We start from the raw sequence: 21,227 nt of genomic DNA, 5'->3' as shown, positions 1-21,227 counted from the left end.
AAATCTAACATTCTTCTATGACAACTACCTGCCAGTCTAGCTGTCCCCCTCATCTCTAAATAAAACAAACCCTTTAAATAATATTAAACACTTAGTAGAAACTAATACGCCTTAGGGCAGGTTTTGGGGCCAACTAGCTGCTTAGAGGGTGCTTAAAGCATCAGCCCCTCTCAATCCCATTGCCCTTGTCATATAAAGTTAGCCTAGACCCTAATCCTCCTCTCCTCTCCCCTCCCCGCTCCTTCCTCTCCCTCCAGCAGGACTGGGCAGAGGGTATAAAAACCCCCTTTGGATCCTGGCTGCGCCAGCCCCGGGACATAGATGACGGCAGACGCACCAGCCCTGCATTCCCTTAGGGGATTTGCTATTTTTTTTAGAGTTCGTAGAAAAATAATCAAAGTTGGGGGGCGGGAACCCCAAATCGATTTGACTTAAAAACCAAACAAAAAAGACAACCCCCAAACCAAAAGAAGCAGTTGATTAAATAAGTGAATCATGAATGGAACAGAAGGTATCAATTTTTATGTGCCTCTTTCCAACAAGACAGGGCTGGTGCGGAGCCCCTTTGAATATCCCCAGTATTACCTAGCAGAGCCCTGGAAGTACAAAATGGTGTGCTGCTACATCTTCTTCCTCATCTCCACTGGGCTGCCCATCAACCTCCTCACCCTCCTTGTGACCTTCAAACATAAGAAGCTACGACAGCCGCTCAACTATATCCTGGTTAACCTGGCGGTAGCAGACCTCTTCATGGCCTGCTTTGGCTTCACGGTCACCTTCTACACAGCCTGGAATGGCTACTTCATATTTGGTCCCATCGGCTGTGCCATTGAGGGCTTCTTTGCAACACTGGGAGGTAAGATCCACGAGGGGAGTAGTGAGCACTACTTTGTACCGAGTTAAAGGAGTGGTCCTCTTAACTCAGTATTGTCTTCATTGTCTGTCAGTGGTTCTCTGGGGTTTCAGACTCAAAATTCCCTGCCATACTGGGAGATATCAGGGGATTGAACCTAGGATCTTTTGCAGATGCTCTAGCAATGAGCTATGGAAGCATTGCAAGGAAGCAGTGGCACATGACTAGCCAAATGGTAGGGAGAAGCAGCATGGCTGGCTCAACTTCTGCTGCCTAAGTTGGGTTCACTTATCATCAGACATCTTGAATATGTGAACCAAAACACAGCTATCCTTTGAAATTTGTGCATCTCTGAATTTTGCAGTGCAGTTCTCCAACCAACCAAAATGTACAAAAATGTGTACGTTAGGGAGAAATGCCTATAAAATGCATATATTGGTGAAAATAATTATATTGGGGAAATTGCTTGCAAAAATGTGTACATTAGTCAAATACATACAAAAATGTGTTTATTAGAAGTTCTTCGTGAATTTTCATGAAGATTTTTTAAAGAAAAGCGTATTGCTCCAAAAATGTACCAAAGTCATTTTAAGATTGAGAAATTTAGGCAACCAAAATGGACAGTTTTGTCCATCCTGACCCATTTATGTATTATTTTTTATTTGAATTAGTGGCCAGCTTCATGAAGATATGAATCCCCCTTTATTTGTTTCAACTATAATTACTACAAAAAATTTGAAATATTTCATTATTCATCGTATCTATTGGTTCAAAGACTCGGGGTTGCTCATTTGACATAATTCCTACCTGAAAAGCATTGTACACACTGCAACACATATCTGTGTGCAGTCATTGTGGACGGTAATCAACACATGATGTTTCCTACATGGAGACAGTTTCCATGTAGGTTGTGTCTCAAACGATGGAAATCTGGTAGAGGCTGGTTTGTGTATGTCAGTGTAACATCCTCAGGGAAATATGAAATTCCACCTGTAGTAAGGAAGGCACAGTTCCAGTGAATGAATAGAAAATGTTGTGCCCCCTAGATCCTTTCTGTTTGCAAGGAACGTTTTACTTAAGCATTCCTACTGACAGGAGATTATTGTTTCACATGGAAAGAGAAGTGATCCAACAAATAAATTCCAGTGCACTAAACTTGCAGTAGGAGATGTTGCCATATGCTGACAGGAGACTCCAGCCCATAGGTTTCCAACAGCATAAGATTGAATTGGGTATCTCTTCTGGCAAACGTATTGGAGTTCATTTAAGAACTGCTACTCTGCATTGCAAGTTGCAAGAGAACATTATTACCCTATGGAAACCATTTCCCTATGGAGTCTATGTGCTCTGTTGTTTCTCTGCCATCTGGAGAGAACACAAACTAAGCAATGCTGAATCTTTGGCCCTTGCTCTCTGGAATGAATATTTCAGGGATAAAACAGCTCCTACTTGGGCACATGGAACAAAGCCCATGCCTAGTTCAACCACACTGACATCACTCCAGGGCTGAACCAAGCCAAGTTTTAATATAGTTAACATATACTAGGGTTGCCATATTTCAAAAAGTGAAAATACAGACACAAAAGTTGTTGAAAAAGGAAAATCAGCAAAAACAACACTGATGACATGGGTTGCCGTACATCTCGATCTCACCAGACATTTTATCATTTTTTGCCTGGACACTGCAGTATTCCAGGTATGTCTGGGAAATTCTGGACGTATGGCAACCCTATAAGGGTGAGGAAATCTCTACGATCTTTATTATTATGTCAAGCCGGTGTGCGTGCAAAAAATAAAAACACACATTTATTTTCAATGTGCATGCCATAAAATATATACAATTCTTTATGTTTGGAGATGCAGGTAGGCAATGGGGAGGTATTCAACTGAAGGCAAATTTACTATTGATAAATGAAAACCTATCCCTTAACTAGATTATGAATCAAGTCAGTGTTGTTATTTCCTCTGCTTGAGAAGTATCTCATGTCCTGCAAATTTCTCACATTTTGCCTAATGCTCAAATAGATGAAAAATGTCACTTCTTATTCCATTGGACACATCTCCAAAAGAGACTCTGAAAGGACACAGCTGGTGCCGCATTATTCTCTGCACTGCCAAAGAAAACGCTCGGCGCACATCTGCATGATGCTCCTTATGGGAATTGGAGGCAATCATGTAGGACACGGTCCTCAAAATCCGCATGGTCTGGGGGGCTTTTCCTGGCCTTGGGTTCCCTCTATATCACTTAAAAGGGCAATTGCAGGAGCAAGCTGGGCTGTGCCATGTGCTTCATTTCTTGGTGTGGTCCTGAGAGGAAAACACCAGCCTGCTAATCATATATTGCTTTTTCAGAATATTAAGGCTAATGATTGAACACACAATTCCCTCTAAGTTTTGGCTTGAAAACAGAAGGTTTCAATTGTTTTCTACGTAGACAAAAAAATCTAGTTACGAGTAGGAACTTGTAAATTTCACTGATTTCAATGCGAAGAAGTGAAATCTGTGCTTAATCTATATTACTGCAAAGCTGGAGCACAATCAGCTGATAAAATAATAACTAACATGGACATACTCTAAGATAAGCTATACATGCCAGCTTTTTTAAATAAACAGTCCAAACCATGATCATGGTTTTGGAATGAGATAAGGCAGTTGACATTTGGAGAAAAATTGGTGCTGTGCCAGGGACATAGGTACAGAAGGAAGCTAACAGTAAACAGGCAGGGAGCAGGGAAGAGATGTGGCAAGATACAGAGAGTGTCAAGGAAAAGCATGGCAAGAGCAAGAGGAGAATGAGCAAATGGATTCAAGGCACAGCCAAGGTGCTCCAGTTGGGAGCCATTGAACAACCTGCCAGTAGCATCTTCCTGCTTCCTGGAGTCAAAGGGAAGCCCAAGTGCTCTCAGGTGAGCTCACATTCCAAGATGGGCTGAGGCCATGGAGCAATTCCTGTGGACACAACTAAACATGATATGAGAGAGCCATGATCAAGGCTTCATGTGAACCTTTGAAAAAAGTGAATACCTGCCTAGTGGGAACATTCAGATTGGGACTGCAGTACTGGCATTGAGGCTTGCAACCCAATTCCACGTGGTTTTTCTGAACTAAAAATCAGCACCCTCTATCCAACATGCTATTTGCTCTCTGAGAGAAAAAACATAGCTACCCCACATCGTCCTTATTTATTTGTATTCAAAAGGTTTATTCCATGTTCTTTATACAGAAACACTCCCAGACGCTGATAAAAATAACATTTGAAACACGTATGATTTCCACCACAGGAAAAATAGCTTGGGGGAAGGGAGCAATTTTATTGGGGAATCTGCATGGAGGCAAAAATATACCAGATCACCATCCTCCAGCTGCTATTAGTTCTTTAAAAAATCTGTGGGAGATCCCAATCTTGGATCTCCTGGTGGGTCAAACCTAATTGTGTCTATAGATGGTAGAGCTCCATCTGGTTCGTGCTGATTTGGTTTGGAAATAGTCTAACTGATTTTCTCTGTAATCAGGAAACAGATCACCTAATTTCAGATCCAATCTGAATTTGCTATTTCCCCCACAGCTGCAATCTTTGAAAGTAGTCTCTGTGCAAACAGATGGAGATAAGGGTTTCCTTCTATTTGCATATCGGCTGCTTTCAAAGACTGCACCTGGAAAAACTGCTGCTTTGGGGATAAAAGCCCTCTCTCATTAGGAGATCCATGGGGCAAGAGGGTTCCTTGAAGGGGATAGATGTTTATGTCACACCAGCAATTTTCCAGGATGCAGCCCTTCTAAGCAGGGTTAAGCCAGGAAGTCCTCTCAGCTAATAGTTTAATCCAAGCCAGAGAAGATTCACCTCTTCTTTGTGCTACTGAAGTCCTTTTTTGGGTCCAAGTTTGGCAAAGTTTATTGGCATCTTTAGTTGTGCTGTGAGAATGGCGAAGCAGTTAGAAGTTATCTTCAATGCTCTGCACAAACCATCCCCAAAAAACAACAACAGAAAAAGGGAAATAAGATAATATAGCCTGGGGCTTCTATCAGTATTTTTGTGATGAAGAATGGGCTCAAAGAGACACCTAGTAGGAGCTCTGAGACTAAAGAAGTGACATTAAGAGCATCAAGAAAAGAAAAGTCACTTGTTTCTAGCTTGAGCTGGGTAAAAAAATCTCTGCAATAATAAATGTGCAACTTCAAAGGGTTCCATGTGTTTCTTTAGGAGCTGCATTTAGCACATCTGATGATAGCCCTCCTTCCTTGTCCATGTAGTGAACAGGGGTGATTGCAAGGCTGCTACTGGCTACACAGATGGGTTTTCTCTTTCAGTACTGCAGGATTCCAAGGCAAAAGTAATTCCCTTTCACAACATGTCAGCATTTGTTGCGCTTCTGGCTATGTGCTGTAGTAGCCAAACTGGAATCTGGAGCGGATTCACGAGTCCCAGAAATGTAACTGAGATTTGAGGGCCCCCCGCCTCCCCCAATGCTTTTCAAAGCAGAATCAGTACATGTTGTCTTTACTCACCCACTGAATGAGCAACCTTCTCATGAGTTTTTGTTGGCTTGAACCCTAGCGAAATCTTCCCTATCAGTTGGTAATGGTTGTGGTGTGCCTTGTTTGTTGGTTGGTAATGTGGGACATCTCATCACACAAGGAGGGATAAACCAAAATAAAAAGAGCTGGAGCCAAAGAGCTGGCGCAGACTAAATCCTTAGTAAGAAATGAGAAAGCTCCCATTTTAGTGCTGCAGTTAAGCCTCAATTTTTGACCACATTCTACACTTCTGTTTAATGCATCAAACTTGCCCCAAAATTTCCTGATGTGCACCCGCCCTCACATTTTCTCTTGCTTTGAAATAAATGAGTTGTTTATAAATGAGCATTGACAAGCATTCCCTACATCAAGAGAATAATCCAAATGGTGATTATAAGGTCCCAATAGGATTATATGAAAAGGATGTGTGTATATTTAAATAATTACAAAACAAGGCACATGCATGTTCATGACGCAACAGGAAATTGTGAAGCATCACTTTACACTTAAGACAAAAACTTGTCCTAGGTCCACAGGAAAACAACACTGTAAGTGAGATACCATCTCGGGTGGGGGGGGGAGAGGAAATCATGTTATATTTCAAATGGAGAGTGAAAAGAACAGTCTAGATATAAAAGCGGCAGCTGCCTTTCCAACATGAAACCCTGCATACTTATCACTGGATAATCACATGCTGGGGGCATTAATAGGCTTAAGGCACAGCCTAGGCTCAGATAATCCCCTGAGTTTTGATTACATTTGATAAAGAGATTAATAGGTCCATATGCTCATGTACACAATCAAAGGATGATAATACTTGTACCACTGTTGGCATTTTGTCAGGAGCTTTTGCATCGCCATGCCGTGCACCACAGGTCTTGCAGACCATCTTCCATTAAATGTGGACTCAGATGATGTAATGTAAACTATGAGGCTCCTGATTCCCCATCCTTCATTGAAACCAGCACATCATACTTCTGTGCTATCTTAAAAAAGACCTGAATTAGGCAAACCCTCACAAAGGGCATCCAACCAACCTATATACATTAATTGCATTTCATTGCTTTGTGTTTTTCTTTTCCCCTTATTACTTGCAGGTCAGGTTGCTCTCTGGTCACTGGTTGTTCTTGCCATAGAGCGCTATATCGTGGTCTGTAAACCAATGGGAAACTTCCGCTTCTCTTCCTCCCATGCCTTGATGGGCATTGCTTTTACTTGGGTTATGTCCCTATCCTGTGCATGTCCACCCCTTTTTGGTTGGTCCAGGTAAGTAAAAATGATAGTTTTGCATTATATACAACACTGGAGTACTATGTTGCACTGACTAAATACTGAAATCCAATTACCGGTAGTTAGGAACTGACTAGCTAAGAAGCAATTATGGGAACAGCTATAGACTTGATCTCTTTTCATAGGCATCAATCCCATTTACCCATTTATGGCAATACCCCCACCTCCCGCAAAAGCGCACAGGAGCCACGCACCTTTTAAGGAGCACGTGGCTCCTGTGGGCTTTTCTACGAGGAGGGAGAAGGGACTGACTGGCCGCGTCAGTCCCTTGTCCCTCCTGAGGAAAAGCCCACAAGAGCTGTGCGGAGCTTGTGTGCGGCTTTTGGGGGCTTTTCCTGCCTGCCTCCCCCCTGCACTCGCTCCATAGGACGCACACACATTTCCCCTTCATTTTTGGAGGGGAAAAAGTGTGTCCTATAGAGCGAAAAATACGGTACTTACCAAGGCTGGCACTTGGAGTATGGTACAATATCAGATATGGAAGCAGAATTGAATGAAAATTTTGGTAATGACTGCACATATAAGCCTTTATGTGCAATTTCCTTATATTCACATAAGAATGAGTAAATTTGAATGCATTTCCATGCATTCTGGCAAAAGCTCATCATAGAGATGATGAAATCACTCTGTTCTAGATTAATCTGGGGACCTGTTGTATGATGATTCTATCAATTTCTGACATCAGCTTCCAAATATTTTCCTCCCTATGGAATGCCCTCCCATCAGATGTCAAGGAGATAAAGAACTACACAACTTTTAGAAGATATCAGAAGGCAGCCCTGTATCAGGAAGTTTTTAATGTTTGACTTTTATTATGTTTTTATATGTGTTGGAAGCCGCCCAGTGTGGCTGGGGCAACCCAGCCAGATGGGCGGGGGATAAATAATAAAATTATTATTATTATTAAATATCTCCATGGGGTCTCACTCATCATGGCAGACAATCTCAGTTTGAGGCATCATTCTCAGTAGAACCATTAATTCTCTAATTTCAGGCCCACTCATTCATGCAGTGAGAATGTGGGTGAGTTGAGTGGATAAGGGCAAAGTCAGTTTGGCATGCCGTAAAATTGGTTATATGAGGTCTTCACAAGTCACCCGGAGTCTTCTAAACTTTACACTATTTAGTCTGAGAAGCCAAAGCCCTTAAGTGAAGGGGGTGAAGTGCCTGGGAGAGGAGAGATTCTCTGTACTAAGCTGAGAGTTTAGTGGAAGTGCTGGCTGCTTGTAATGCAATTGTCTAATGCCATGTTCCACCTGCTGTGCTCCATTTAACAGCTGCTTTCTCTTTTGGAGTGCCCGAGGCACATTTGTGCATGCATGCTTGCACAGGTGCCTGGGCACACACACAGCATCTCTTTTAAGCACACGTGCACACAGAGACCATCTCTTTCTACTCCAGCAGCTGCTACAAATTAACCTTAGCTTTAACGAAAAGATGGTGAGTCCCATTTTAACAGCCCTGAACCATTCAGTAGATCCCTATGCATTTGTGTCATTCTCAGAGTCTGTGGGTTGCCTTGTGCAAGTAAGGGAAGCTGAGGTCATGCTTTTCAGATGCGGTGCTTAATCAATTGCCATTTACTTCTGAACAGCAATAATGGGAAGGAGCTGGGTGATGATCTGCATTGGGTCACTATGCCGGGCATCATGAATTGGCCTAGTATTTGCTTACAGTTCAATGGAAAGACAGGGGATTTCTCTACCATAGAAAGCTGTCTATTCAGTATCTCCATTTCCAGCTTTCCAACACAGAAATATTCCCCACGGCTTCCATTTAGCTTCCCAAATCCAAGGTTTGCACCAGCAAAGTAAAAGCAGTGACTCACACACCTAATCTTTTTCTCCACACACAATGGCCAGGATCCACAGAGAGCATGTAGACATGCCCAAGGGGTGCCCAGCAAGATGCTTGACTTTTTTCCCTTTGAACAGCAGCCTTTATGCTGCATCACAAATACCTTTGGAATTTCATCTCCGTTTCAAAAGCAGTTTGCCATGGGGCATTGGAGGCCTGCTGTTCGAGAAACACAAATTCAAGCCCTTTTTTTAAAAAAAGCCAATAGTTTGTGTGCGCCCCCCCCCCAAATCTAAGCTGAAGAGTTTTCTTCTACACCTGACCATTCCTGGTCCTTAGTATATGGAAACACAAAATCAGTAGCCATTACCGAAAAACCTCACCACGGCCTAGCGTGGGTTGCCAGTACCCAGGACCATGCGGGGGGGGGGGGACTTGGCAGAATATGTATGTGTTCATCTGCCTAATGGCATCTGCACCACCCAGGAGATTGCAGCCACAGAGATAAGAAAAGATAAGTTGTTCAGTTGTCTGGAGAGGTCACTTCTTGGTTCCCATGGATAAGACATTTTCAATGGACCCCAGCGATGGAATCACATAGCTGTATTGAGGCAGCAGTGGGTGTTGAAATTTTGTGCCTCTAAGATTTTTTGGCCCGGGGGAACTGCCCCTTTGTCCCCCCATTGGTGGTAAATCTTAACTGCAGTCCTGGACATACTGGTGAATTTTAAAATAAAAAAATTCCTTCCAGTAGCACCTTAAAGACCAACTAAGTTAGTTCTTGGTATGAGCTTTCGTGTGCATGCACACTTCTTCAGATACACACTGAAGAAGTGTATCTGAAGAAGTGTGCATGCACACGAAAGCTCATACCAAGAACTAACTTAGTTGGTCTTTAAGGTGCTACTGGAAGGAATTTTTTTTATTTTGACTATGGCAGACCAACACGGCTACCTATCTGTAACTGGTGAATTTTAGTAATTTTCATGGAGTGCTAATGGTGTTCAGGTCAACAGACTTCTGCCATACGTACAAGTGGAAAGTATCAGTATTTAATATATTAGTGCTTTATCAAGCAGTAATGCTCTAGCATGCTCTCTTATTTTTACATACTATGTTACACGCAGCTGAAGTGAACACTTAAGACTAGGCTTCCGCAGCTCTGCTTCCAAAGCATTGTTTATAATTCTATTTACAACTTAGCTGTGTGCTACTTAGGTATAAGGGCCTGGCAAATGGGCACTTTGATACTCCCCTTCTCCACTTCCTTCGGCAGCTGCAAATTACAGACTCCTTAGAGTTAGCAGTGCCCTCAAGGACCCACATAATCTCTGTTCCCTTCCTCATCTGCTTGCCACAACGCGATCAGGTGTCTGACAAGTTCAACCACACGCACTCAGCTGCACAGAGATTAGACTAAATCGATAGTTCCCCGTGGGAGGCAGCGAGCATCACAACAAACTGATGTTATACATCCAACTTCAACATGCCGGCTTGGAGCGCATTGTGAATGTGTTCAGCTCATTTGTTGCCTCCTTCCAAGTGAATATACATGATGGCATGGCATTGTCCCTGTGAGACTGGGAGCAGCAAGCACTGGGTCCCCCAGAGAAGAAAGCCGGTGATCCCTGCATGTAGTGTCATTGCTTGAATATGGCAGTGTTCACTAGACATTTTAATTAATCATAAGACTTTCAGTTGATGACTAGATCAGATTTGCCTGTTTTCTATTCTTTTTCTATTTTTTCATTCATTCAATGTATTTATTTAGCAAATTTTTGTATACCACTTGATTGTACCACCCTATAAATAAAACATAAAAATTCTTGATAAAAACAGTTAAAAGCAGGCATTTAAAAACATTCAAAGATGTCTAAAATCAACACTAGCTAGAAAGAGATAAAACACATGTAACTTATACTGGTGAAATTCAGTGTAGCATATGTGCATGGCTAATGAAATCCCCCTACGTAACAGGAATTTCCTTCCTCTCTTTTCCTCTGTGCTCCCTAAACCTGTTTCAGTTCTGACTCTGCTGGCTACTGGTTTTGGTTCCACCTACCAATAGCATCTGGACCTGCACAGATCCACCTCAAGGGAATGTGGTTTTTGACAGAAAAAGGTTGCCCACTCTTGCTTTAGAGTAAGCAAGAGGTGGTTATATATCACTGGATGTACAGTGGTACCTCGGGTTACAGACGCTTCAGGTTACAGACTCTGCTAACCCAGAAATAATACCTCTGGTTAAGAACTTTACCTCAGGATGAGAACAGAAATCACACGGTGGCAGCGGGAGGCCCCATTAGCTAAAGTGGTGTCTCAGGTTAAGAACAGTTTCAGGTTAAGAACGGACCTCCGGAACGAATTAAGTTCTTAACCCGAGGTACCACTGTACCTCCTTTGTCAAATCATCTCCTGCCCAAAAATTTTGGAGACACAACTGATCTCGGAGAGAGGCACCAGGTGAGCAATCTTCCGGAAAAACACTATGGTCCCTTATTAGCCTACAATGACTATAGCCCAGGACTTCTCTGGATTGGATGGAAGTGCCTGGAAAGAACTGTGTGCTGAAAGTGGAGCTCAAAGTTCACACTAAATGATAGTGGGTGAACATGTCTGAGACCAGGTCGAGAGCGACTATGGAATGCTGCAAGAGTCTCTGGTGCATTAGCTGAACTGTTGAAGGGAGATGTAGAAGGGAGTGCAAAGACAGGAAACTGCTAGAGAAACTTCACAGAAAGATATTCTGGAATTATAATGACTTCAGTTAATGCTATCAACTGGGAATCAGTGGAATCATCCTGAAACAATTTTCAGGCTTTCTTGCTTCCCTCAGAACTTCTTAGAGGCTGCAGATAAGTGAGCGCCTCCACATTAATGTTGAAATTTAGTTAATGGCTACTTAGGGAGGTGTGCAGTTGCTCTGAGAAAAGTTGTTAGTTTTAACTACATTCTTTGTGCTTCCTTTGAAACCCTCAGAAGTTTCACCTCAGAAAGAACCTCCAAATTTAGCTGACAATTTGACTTATATGTGAAATTTGGTGGCAACAGCTCTACTTGAGCCAGTGACTCTTGTACTGATCCAAAGGCTTTGTGTAAGATAAACATCTTTACTGACTTGTTTTTGTTGTTGTTCACAGATATATACCTGAGGGGATGCAGTGTTCCTGTGGCCCAGACTACTACACCCTCAACCCTGATTACCACAATGAGTCCTACGTTGTCTATATGTTTGCCATCCACTTCGTTATCCCCGTGGTGGTCATCTTCTTTTCCTATGGGCGGCTCATATGCAAAGTCCGAGAGGTAGTGTATCTCCCTCCACACTCAAGGTATGAGGAGGCAGAGGCCAAGAGCAATGAGGTGTACACTGGACTGTCTCAGGGATGCTGCAGGCTGGTTCCACCTTGATGGGTGGTCATAGAGATAGCTGGGCATGACTTCAGTGCTATATATGCACCTAGGTTTTATGGAGGCTCTATAAGGGAGACAAAATGGAAAGGCTACACACTTTGAATAGGCAAGATCACAAGTGACATGAGCCAACAGTGTGACGCAGCAGCTAAAAAAGCCAATGCAATTCAGGGCTGCATCAATAGGAGTATAGCATCTAGATCAAGGGAAGTAATAGTGCCACTGTATTCTGCTCTGGTCAGACCTCACCTGGAGTACTGTGTCCAGTTCTGGGCACCGCAGTTCAAGAAGGACACTGACAAACTGGAACATGTCCAGAGGAGGGCAACCAAAATGGTCAAAGGCCTGGAAACGATGCCTTATGAGGAACGGCTAAGGGAGCTGGGCATGTTTAGCCTGGAGAAGAGGAGGTTAAGGGGTGATATGATAGCCATGTTCAAATATATAAAAGGATGTCACATAGAGGAGGGAGAAAGGTTGTTTTCTGCTGCTCCAGAGAAGCGGACATGGAGCAATGGATCCAGACTACAAGAAAGAAGATTCCACCTAAACATTAGGAAGAACTTCCTGACAGTAAGAGCTGTTCGACAGTGGAATTTGCTGCCAAGGAGTGTGGTGGAGTCTCCTACTTTGGAGGTCTTTAAGCAGAGGCTTGACAACCATATGTCAGGAGTGCTCTGATGGTGTTTCCTGCTTGGCAGGGGGTTGGACTCGATGGCCCTTGTGGTCTATTCCAACTCTATGATTCTATTCTATGTAAGAGTGGAATTTGCATATCCACAAGGGTCTCTGAATTGGGGACAACTTTATAGGTGCACCTGGCCTGTTTTGTTGCTTCTCAGGCCACATTCACACCATACATATAAATCAATATTATATCACTTTAGACACCCATGGCTTCCCCCAAAGAATTATGGGAGAGTTTTTAGGAGACCCCGATTTCTCCCCACAGAGCTACAGTTCATAGAACTCCCTGTGAAACAGGATTGACTGTTAAACCACTCTGGAAATTGTAGCTCTGAGAGGAGAATAGGGGTCTTCAAACAACTCTCAGAACCCTTAGCAGACGACAGCTCCCAAAATTCTTTGTGGCAAGCCAGGACTGTTTAAAGTGGTATCATAAAGTGTGGTGTGAATGTGATCTGAGCCCCAACTATTCTAGGCCTCTGGTCTCCTGGAAGGGCCAATTCAGACATTAGCCTCTTACATGAGGAAATGTTTGAAACTCATTTTCCCACCACTTGTTTTGACCACTGGAAGAATATAGGAGATATCTCAGAGAACTTACCTCCCCCAAACCAAAGGAAGTGGGGACTGGGACCAGTTCACAGCCACAGCTTCCACTTGCCTTAACCAAAGGGAGAAACCAGCAGATAGACGTCTTCTGGTTGCCTGAACAAATGGAATCTGGAGTGGGGAAAGAGAAGATATGAGCACCAACATCCACTTCCCTGCAGAGGAAGGACAAATGATAGAACAGCCTTCATTTGCCAGTCCTGTTTTGGATACTGGAGGACAACAGTCTACTGCCTTCTTCTGATGTTCAAGGCAACTGCAACTCAACTCTGAGGGTGATGTTGAAATAGCTCCATAGCTGCTTGGCTGGAGAGAGCCCTTTTGAGTAACTGTCTTCTCTTGCACCCCCAGGCAGCTGCTCAGCAGCAAGAGTCTGCAAGCACCCAAAAGGCAGAGAAGGAAGTTACCCGCATGGTGATCTTGATGGTGCTAGGTTTTATGCTTGCCTGGACCCCCTATGCCGTGGTGGCATTCTGGATCTTCACCAACAAAGGAGCAGACTTTTCTGCTACACTCATGTCAGTGCCTGCCTTCTTCTCAAAGAGCTCGTCCCTCTACAATCCCATCATCTATGTCCTCATGAACAAACAGGTGAGATTCCCCCCGAATCGAGAAATGAACCCGACTTCCCCTCCAATAGACTCCATTGCCAACTTCTCTGCACTTAAAACATTGCATATGCCTCTCTTAAATAATAACCTCAAGCCCAGGTGGTGTTAGAAGTCCTCATTTGCAGGTTTCGGACATTACAGTTTTGAATGTTAATATAGCCCTCTTGATAAATGTCTGTGCCAAAGGGGGAACATAAAAACAATTAAATCTCAGTGGCTATCAGTTAACTTCAGTTCCTGCTAACCAAGTCCAAAGTCCAAGTGGATGCAATAGTGTATCTTATTCTGCTACCTAGAGTTACTTGGAATGTCATACTGCCATTGAGTTGCTTCTCTGAAAACACATATTTGTGATGACGGTTAATATGCCTAGAGTTGACAGCCCAACGAGGCATGCAGAGACCCTCTGCTTTCTACCAGAATATCTCCCTTGCAGCTGAGCTTCTCTGACTGTGTGGTACACATTAATTGTTCCAGAGCATCTCTGTCCTCTTTTTCTCTTTCCAGTTCCGTAATTGCATGATCACCACAATCTGCTGTGGCAAGAACCCCTTTGGGGACGATGATGTCTCATCAACTGTATCCCAAAGCAAAACCGAGGTATCCTCTATCTCCTCCAGCCAAGTGTCACCTGCATAGGCTATGGACAGTTTGACCTTTGGTGACCTGCCACACTTTGGAACCAGGAAATGGAAATGGGCTCACTTAACTGAGCTCTGGTTTATGAGTTCCTCTCACCCAATTTTTCTTTTATGCACAAACGTTGTATGCCACACACATACAGGAGTGCACAGTCTAGCATAACCTTTTTGATGGTATCTACTTGTAATCTATGTAATTCCCTCTCTGCAATAGTTGTGTGCATCCTATAACCATTTGTGCAAGCATTCCTCTGGGCAAATACCTGCCCATGACACCTGGGATAGCTCAGTCGGTACAGCATGAGACTCTAATCTTAGGGTCCTGGGTTCGAGCCCCACGTTGGGCAAAAGATTCCAGCATTGCAGGGGGGGGGCACACTAGATGACTCTGTAGATGGACCCTTCCAACATTACGATTCTATGTATTCAGCACACATTTGTGGAAATGGATACATTTATTTGTGTTGTTTGTACATGAGAACAAAGGCCATGTCGACTCACACCTCCCCGCTTGACACACAGTCAAAACAAAGCTTGTCTGCTCACTTGCACAGACAAAGAAAAGGAAATAAAATGTTCTCCATGTCATTGGATGCTGATGATTGTTGGCGTGGGGGGGGGGAACAGACTTGTTAGGTCGAGGCACACTGGGGTCAAACTTGGTCAAACAAATATGCATGGCAGTGCAGGGGTGTGGCCAAAATGGTGAAGGTTGGCATGCAGCTCAGCTCTGCCTTCTTAGCAATGCTTAATGCTTTAAGTGCTGTGTGCAACTGCCTCCATTTGAAACAAAGCCAGAGAAGATGTCCGTATTGAGACTGACATTAGGAATCAGCAGCTCCCGGCTACTGTTCTTATAGGAAGATTGCTAGATCACTTAAGGGGCCACACAGGTTCATTTCTAGGTACTGAGTTTTTTTAAATGAACAAATGCAGTAAGCCCACAACTTAAGTACATTTAACTTGGGTGCATTTATCTTTGCACAGTTGGCATTTTAAAATAAATAAATAAGGGGTGGAAAGGAACCCAGTGACTGGGAAAAAAGCCTTTGGCATTCTACCTGCCATTGCGCCCAATGTGTTTTGACTATATGCTATCCCTGAAATGCAACGCCATGTAAGTTGCGGGCTTACTGTAATAGCTTCTGCTTACAGAATGCAGTTATTCTTAGGTTTTAACACTTCTCCAGATTTTGAGATGCAGTTTTTCACTAAAAAAGAAACCCAGAGAAAAATATATACCAGAATGTTTTTAAAAATGCCTATTTAAGGTTGAAATGTATCCAGAAATGTGTGTCTTGTGAAAAAAAGGTTATATGCGAATTTTTGTGCAGGTTTTAAAAATGCAAATTGATGCAGAAATGGATCACATGTGATTTATGAATGAATTTATGAAGGAATGCATGCGTTACTAACATGGAGCAGAAACAGACTTATCCATCCATACTTTTTACCACTTCACCATGGAACTAAACTATGTAGCACAAGGGAAGGCTAGGATATCGGATCAAGAAGCAATCTCTGCATTTCATTCAACAGTGGTTACAGCTAAGGAATGGTATGATTTGCTTTCTGTGTGCTTTGAGGACAAAGATTGGAACAACCACCTGAGCTGTAGGTTCAGCTTTCCACATGTTCACCAAAGTCTGCTGGAAGGCAGAAAAGGAGGGAAAAGGGTGAATTATCACAGTGGTTGCTTTTAACCCAATGGAACAATGCTTTGTTTCTGGATAGTTGCCTTTAGTTCAGGGTCTCCCAAATTTTCTGGGACCAAAGGCACATATGGCAATCTGATAAAGTCATGGATACCATGACAAAATGGCTGCTTTGGGAACCAGCCTGGTTATAATAATTTGTGTGAGAAACTAAAAAAAGGCAAAGCATCTAGCCCAAACAAACAAAAAACAGGCAGCCCCCCAATAAACAGACAAATTGCCCACACCCCAAAACAGGTAACACACACACACACTAAATACACACACCCAGGCAAGACACCTCTGCCTCAAAACAAACACACCCAATCCCTCACAAAACGCAGACAAGGTACCCCCAAAGAAAACAAAGACAAGCATCCTACAACAAATAACACAACACAGAGACATGGTAGCATCACCCAAGCTTACCAGGCCAGGTCCCTCCCACAGAGTTTTAGACAAGAGAGGCTGGAAAGCAAAGTACTGGCCTCCAGCTGCTTCACCTTATTTTACTATAAAAATTGGGAAAGGAAAGGAAGGGGAGGTGGCAGGGTTGCTGGAGGCCTACATATCTCTTTCCAGCCAGCCTAGATGCCCCCCAAGGTAAAAGAAAAGAAAACAACAACAAAGTAAAAATATTGCCATAAAAACCAAGAAGACAGGTAGCTTTGCCCATTGCCACTATCCGTGCTTAACTTGCTTTATTGACTGATTAAAGACATCATCTTCACTCAAGCTGTTTGTTACTCACTGAATCCTATTAGAAGGCACAAACACTTCTGCTTTTTAGCCACATTGTTTCTAGGAGGAAGAAACCCACTTCATATTTGTATTTTCCTTGTGGTGGTGGGCAGGTTCCAGAGTCCATTCCAGCTGGACCCACAGATGACAAGCCTAGCTTCTTTGTATTCTGAATCCTCTTGAAGGCACACGTTGTATGCAAATTATGAAAGCCTCAAAGGATTATTGAACTGAATTTTTCTCTTTCTGGAAGGTATTCAGTGTGTTTCTGAAGTTACACAAGATTCAGGGGCTATTTTCAAGGCATCCATTTGTATCGATAAAACATGGAGCAATGAATCCAGAACTGTCTCTTTCACTCTTTTCTAAGTACAAGAAAATGAATGCAAAGTCATCTGAGTTGTACATTCTTGCTGTAAGTGTATGGATGATGGAAATCAATATACATATCACTGATAAATCATTATAACAAATGGAACTGTACAGAGTTCTGAGTCTTGCACAAACCTCTATATCCTCAAAATGGCACCATAGATAGCTTTTTGTCTTGAAACTGTAAATATTTGCTTGCAGGCTTTGAAATCTTTCTGGTTTTTTTGTTTGACAACAAGCTCTTTATCCCTCCCGTCCCACCCCCAAGGCAGAGGAAGCGTCTTTTGCTATGACATTTGGTTTATGAGCCGAACGGACTATAAAGGGCGGAATGACTACTGTGGCAATTTTCTGTACATATTTTATAAATAACTTATATCAGTGATGACTTTGTAAAGTTGGAAAGTAGAGATTGGAAAAAGAGAGAGAAAAGAATAAACAGCAGCAGTACAAAGGAGGAGAATGTTTGCCTCTTTTCTATGCATGTCAAGAAATAACATTTTTTTCTTTATTTTGTTGAGTTTGTTTTTTATACCCCCTTCCAGACAATTATTGTCTTGCAAAGCAGCTCATGTCAGTAAAGAAAGAGGCCCCATCTGCTATACACATTTCAAGCAGTACCATAACATTCTAAACAGATAATCCCAGAAACTGTACTTTGTTAAGGATGCTGGGAGTTGTTAGGAAACTCTTATTTGCCCTACAGAGCTACAATTGCCAGAGTCGTTTAACAACCAATCTATCTTTCCAGGGTGCTCTGAGAATTGTAGCTCTGTGAGGAGAATTGGAATCTCCTAACAATTCTCAGCAGCCTTAACAAACTGCTCTTCTCAGGATTATTTGGGGGGAAGCCATTGACTGTTTAAAGATGGGGCCTGCCATCAGACTTACAACAACAACAAAAACAAAAAAGGGGAGGGGGAATCACACACGGTAAAGGAAAAGTATCTCCAAGGCCAGAATGAAGATGTAAGCTTCAAGTGGGCATCTATATGCAGTTTGGGACAGACTGATCTTCCCTTGCTGGTGTTCTTGCTTGAAAAGCAGTTGGTTCCAATGGTTCCTTGGGCTGATGAGTGAGGTCCTATTGTCCTTTCTCCTTGTTTCTGCAATTTGAATCCTTCAGCTGTTCAATCCCTGGACAACATCTGGTGGGCAAGACACTTTTGTGGATGAGCTGAATGAATCCATACTAGGAATATATTTCCAAAGCTTGAGTTTTCAGATCTTCTGCAGAGTATGCATGATGTGAACAAATATACTACAGTACATATACAGTGGTACCTCTGGTTAAGTACTTAATTCATTCCAGAGGTCCGTTCTTAACCTGAAGCACCACTTTAGCTAATGGGGCCTCCCGCTGCCACTGCACTGCTGGAGCATGATTTCTGTTCTCATCCTGAAGCAAAGTTCTTAACCTGAGGTACTATTTCTGGGTTAGCAGAGTCTGTAACCTGAAGCGTCTGTAACCTGAAGCGTCTGTAACCCAAGGCACTATACATATATTGCTTGATTTTTGGTTGAAAAAACACCTATTTGAGCCACTTTTGCTGCAACCAGCTAAAAAGGGTCTCTCAGAGAGGAGCGCGTGCACCCCCCCTTCTTATTGGGGGTTGAAGAGACTGGAGGAAGTTGGTTTTAAGTCTGTCATTGCAATTGTGGATTACAGTATTAGCCTGTCACAAGTATTTTGGAGACAGAAAGAAGGGGGCACCATCACAATACTTGAATAGATTTGGTCTGAAACACCCTCAGATTGCATCAGAGGAAGATGTCGCACAGTTTCATCTTCCAGGTGATGGGCAAATCAGAGCTTGCTTGGAACTTTAACCACTAATGGACAGTTTTGGCAGGGACAGTGCATTCATTGGATATGTGGAGTGTTTGCCTTTCCCAAAGGAAACAGCCAATTTGTGAAGGAGGCTGTGCTGTTATGGATAAGATATTGGAGGATTGCACTGGAAAAAAAATGGCAGTGGATGGACCAGAACTGGGAGCAGGGCGGGGAGCCATGGAGCCATGGAGCCAGGCTCTTATCTACAGAGCCATGGAGCCAGGCTCTTATCTACAGTGTATCCACCCTGATCTCAGTGGAAAATGTGGGTACAACTGCAGTAATTAAATTACTCCATTTTAAAAGGACTTGTAATCTGAATATCTGCTAGATTCTTCAGTGTGCATATGAGGTTGCCTTTTGTGTTGTGTCAGTGCTAGGATTTCATCATCTTTATCATCTCAAGAGGAGGAAGATGGATATCCATACACAGTTGGGGGCACTCTACTTCACTTAAAGGTCAATCCTATTTTTTTGTCACCCCCTAGATAATCTCTACTGGAATCAAAGAAATTACATTAAGAGCTAACTATAGCATTGGGGGTATATTCCTCACTGGCTCTTCTCTTTGATTCTAAGTGTCCCACTGCATTATCCCCCCAGTGAGAAGAGGATATTAAAAATAGATCATGCAGCAGCATAATTGCAGCACAAGCTTTACAAACCCAGCCTCATGCCCATCTAACTCACTGCTCAGTCTTCAACAATAGTTCGTCAGCAGCACCAGAAGCTTCAAGGACATGTGGCATAAGGAGTTCGCTTGTCTGGATTCCCCCAGCTTTTGTTGTAGGTACGGGTCTTCGCTTGCAGCTTCGAAATGGATCTCTCCTCTTTCCCTTATCATGCAGTACTTTTACATTTCCAGGAAAGCTGGCTTTGCACAGCATTCAGCAACAGCTAATTCTGGTCTCATTGCTACAGCAGCATATTTACAATATTATGACACACGCGTACAATGTGTGCTTTATTTTGCTTCCCCCCTTCATTGTAATCTTCCTTCATAGAGCTAAATTAACTATTATGCTATGCATGCTACAGTACAGTGTAAGATCCCAGTTGATAAGAGAACTCTGTTGTGGTGTAATTATTAGGGAAAGGTCCTTATTTACTTATATTTTACATTTCTATCTCCTCCTTTCTCCAAAGAGCATAGAGGACATGGTTCTTCCCTTTCACTTGTTCCTTATATCACACCAGCTACATGTCTGAAAGTGGGGGGAGGGAAAGCGAAGAACTCCAGTCCTTCCCAACTCTCAAAAACCCCAAGCTCCTTTACAGTTCAACCCCATAATGTCTCAAGTTAGCATAAGAAATAGAACGGGTAGGTGCCATTGGCAGACTAACACTGCTTTACAAAGATGCCTGCTTACATGATACAGAGTCTTGCAACATTAACCCCACTGTGTGTGAACCCTTTGCAGACAACCACAGGGCCTGGAGACAGGCAGTCACAGCAGTGACCAGAGGAGGAATGACCACTGGGAGGAGTGCTGAAAGAAGATACACCATGGTGCATCTGCAGCAGTGTAACTAGATGCCTTCATCTGCCCCACTCTTCAAACTCTTCTCCCATATTGGTCTCTACAGCCACAGCAGGTGCTGTAACTCTCCAATGATTTGACTTCATCCCCAAAGGCGCACTCTTCCATTATCTCCCAAGGCAGATAGATGCCAATCATCACATCTGAATTTCAAATCACTGTTCTTTCAATTTCCCTAAAGAAGGACCACTAGCATTTGAAATGAATTAATCCCTGTTCATAGGGAAGTCTGGGAACTGTAGCTCTGTGAGGGGAGTAGGGGTCTCCTAACAACTCTCAGCATCTTTAACAAACTGCCAGGATTCTTTGCGGAAAGCCATGACTATCGAAAATGGTACCACAGTGTTTCAATGTTTGGTATGAATGTGGCCCTTATTGAGCAGGGCTGAGCAGGGCCTGGAGAACTGCTTCAGCACCAGATCCAGTGGCAAGGAAGGGAGACTGCACCCCATGAGGTCGCTGCATGGTCTGGTCGAGTGTAGCCTTGTTATTGCCAGCTGCAAGTGTTGCTGTGAGCTGAGCAGAGCTAGGTTTAGAGAAGGGAGCCTGCCAGCCTTTGCTTTACCCACAATAATGCTGGGACTCAGCTACATTAGTAAAGATAAAGCATTGTAAATGCGTTATAACA

At 43.1% G+C, this 21,227-nt stretch overlaps 1 protein-coding gene and 1 long non-coding RNA gene across 2 annotated transcripts; one reads left to right on the top strand and one right to left on the bottom strand.

Moving 5' to 3' along the window:
* The first annotated feature begins 331 nt into the window (after window positions 1–331).
* Window positions 332–14,893, top strand: LOC308587356 (green-sensitive opsin). Its single transcript, XM_081194899.1, has 5 exons — window positions 332–856; window positions 6,466–6,634; window positions 11,596–11,761; window positions 13,517–13,756; window positions 14,284–14,893. The coding sequence occupies exons 1-5, from the start codon at window positions 496–498 to the stop codon at window positions 14,413–14,415; spliced, it is 1,068 nt and encodes a 355-aa protein (XP_081051025.1). The 5' UTR covers window positions 332–495; the 3' UTR covers window positions 14,416–14,893.
* On the bottom strand, window positions 11,844–19,859 carry LOC308587357. Its single transcript, XR_014008330.1, has 3 exons — window positions 19,749–19,859; window positions 13,158–13,276; window positions 11,844–11,933 (listed from the first exon to the last, which is right to left on the bottom strand). It is a non-coding gene; the product is annotated as an uncharacterized lncRNA (long non-coding RNA).
* Window positions 19,860–21,227: the final 1,368 nt, after the last annotated feature.

Source organism: Podarcis bocagei (assembly GCF_964188305.1).
Source record: "Podarcis bocagei genome assembly, chromosome: 5".
Lineage (NCBI taxonomy): Eukaryota > Metazoa > Chordata > Lepidosauria > Squamata > Lacertidae > Podarcis > Podarcis bocagei.
Note: the sequence above shows the minus strand (reverse complement) of the source record. Positions and strands in the feature narration are given on the sequence as shown.

Coding starts and splice junctions, on each gene's coding strand:
- LOC308587356 (XM_081194899.1), top strand. CDS start 496: ATGAATGGAACAGAAGGTATCAATTTTTATGTGCCTCTTTCCAACAAG. Junction 857..6,465: donor CTTCTTTGCAACACTGGGAG/GTAAGATCCACG, acceptor TATTACTTGCAG/GTCAGGTTGCTCTCTGGTCA. Junction 13,757..14,283: donor ATGTCCTCATGAACAAACAG/GTGAGATTCCCC, acceptor TTCTCTTTCCAG/TTCCGTAATTGCATGATCAC.